The sequence below is a fragment of the Sinocyclocheilus grahami genome, unplaced genomic scaffold (genome assembly GCF_001515645.1).
Source record: "Sinocyclocheilus grahami isolate Dianchi unplaced genomic scaffold, SAMN03320097.WGS_v1.1 scaffold4269.1, whole genome shotgun sequence".
NCBI lineage: Eukaryota > Metazoa > Chordata > Actinopteri > Cypriniformes > Cyprinidae > Sinocyclocheilus > Sinocyclocheilus grahami.
This window is the reverse complement of record NW_015509239.1, coordinates 1,306-3,099: the sequence shown is the minus strand read 5'-3', so window position 1 is coordinate 3,099 and position 1,794 is coordinate 1,306. Positions and strand designations below refer to the sequence as shown.

At 39.9% G+C, this 1,794-nt stretch overlaps 1 protein-coding gene across 1 annotated transcript in view; it reads right to left on the bottom strand.

Annotated features, from left to right (window-relative positions):
• LOC107576741 (ubinuclein-2-like) overlaps positions 1 to 1,794 on the bottom strand; it is a gene marked incomplete at its 3' end in the record, with an annotated part of 11,008 nt that overhangs the window by 7,931 nt on the left and 1,283 nt on the right. The window contains exons 2-4 of the mRNA XM_016262876.1: positions 1,114 to 1,230; positions 924 to 1,025; positions 517 to 645 (exon numbers count right to left, since the gene is read on the bottom strand). Of these exons, the coding sequence (XP_016118362.1) occupies positions 517 to 645; positions 924 to 1,025; positions 1,114 to 1,230 (348 nt within the window). The remainder of the gene's footprint in view (positions 1 to 516; positions 646 to 923; positions 1,026 to 1,113; positions 1,231 to 1,794) is intronic.

Here is a 1,794-nt window from a genome sequence, read left to right as displayed (position 1 = left end):
ATCTGTTCATCATTTAAAGCGATCACGTCTCTTCAGAAGACTGTTTAAACCACTCGGTTCATACGGATTTCATTTGTGTTTCAAAGATGAACAAACTTTTTATGGGTTTGCAATTACATTAGGGTGAGTTAATGATGAACTGTCTCTTTAACAGGCCTATATATCATTTAGTGGCCCCGTTTACACATGGTAACAACATCCGTCTGTGGCGATCTTCAGTTCAGTCGAGACGTCTTATAAATGGAGGCGTAAATGGGGTTCAAATTGTTTTGTGATCTGCTCACTCAAACCACATCTGAACGAAGTCAAATGCGAAGGGTTTTAAACTCTGAGGATTTCATGCTCCTTAATCTGACCTGATTTGGAAAAGCCATCAGATACACACGTTTGTGTTAAGGTGAAAATGAAAACATTAAAACGTCTGTCTCAACTGACCACTTCTGATCAGATCACCCAAGATGAACATTAATAACCAGGTGTGCACAGTGTCACTTGGCAAAAACAAAGTAAACTCACCCTGGATTTTACTACTTTGCCTCCATCCTCTCCCTCAGATTCAGAGGCAGCTCTGAACTGCAAAGTACCCGTATTAATGTAGAATCCACCAAGCTTAGTGGTCAGTGAGGCTGGAACAAGCTCATCATACTGACAGGAAGAAAACACAAAGATTTACACCGTTTGTTTTCTGCATTTCTGAGGTTATGGCAAAGTTCTATGATGGTAAAATGACTCCAAAACCACACACATTTCAAATCAATCCATAAGGTAAATCTAAATATATTCATCACAGACTTTAATATGAATGGGAAGAAAACCCTTAAGTTCAGAGAGCAATGAGAGCGAGTTGGCAAACAGCATGTTAAATGCCAATCGATCATCTCCATAGTGATGTCTGTCTGTTGCCATGGCAAGTGCCCACTCACAGCTTCCGAGTTGTCTATGAAGGGGTCACTCTCATCGTAGCCGAAGCCAATGTCAATCAAATCCTGCATCCGGTCTTTCCGCCTCTTTTTCCCTGCGTTACCCTGTAAGGACGTCAGCGGTAGCGGCAACGTGACATTTGAGTGCCCACACATCTGAAAATGCAACGTAAAATCATAGAACAATACTTACGTATTTGCTTTCAAGCTTTTTGGCCAGCGCCTCGACCTCCAGACGTTCTCTCTCAGCATTGTTAAAGGGATCGTTCGGGTCCAGAGAAGACTTAGAATCTGGTGGATTCTTCTTGGCCTGGGGAGGGAAACATGAAATCACTCCAGTAAGGCTAGTTGGGGCATTTAATGTTTCCAGTCCGAATTGGTGGAACACAACGAGTACAACACATTCTGTATCAATATTATTCTGGGACATTCAAACTTTCAATTCATTCAAACTTAAAGGGACAGTCCACTTAAAAATGAAAAACCAGTTTCAGTTCCCACTGACATCCATTGTATTTTTTGTCCATACAATGAAGTCAATGAGAACCGAAACCGAAGCCGTGTTTGGTTATTATCAACAATCTTCAGAATATCTTCTTTTGTGTCCCACAGAAGAAAGAAAGCCATACAGGTTTGAAACGACATGAAGGCGAGTAAATGATGACAGAATTTTTTTATATTTTTGAGTGGAAGCAATGACACCAAGACCGATAGATATAAAGTTGTAATTAATAATCATTCTAATTCTATGAGAATAGGGAAGTCCACACACCACAACTATAACAATATATGATACAGAGACAATATCAATGGAATCACTTTTAAAAACATTAAAGACAATGACAGCCAATCAGAATCCAGACGACTTTTAAAT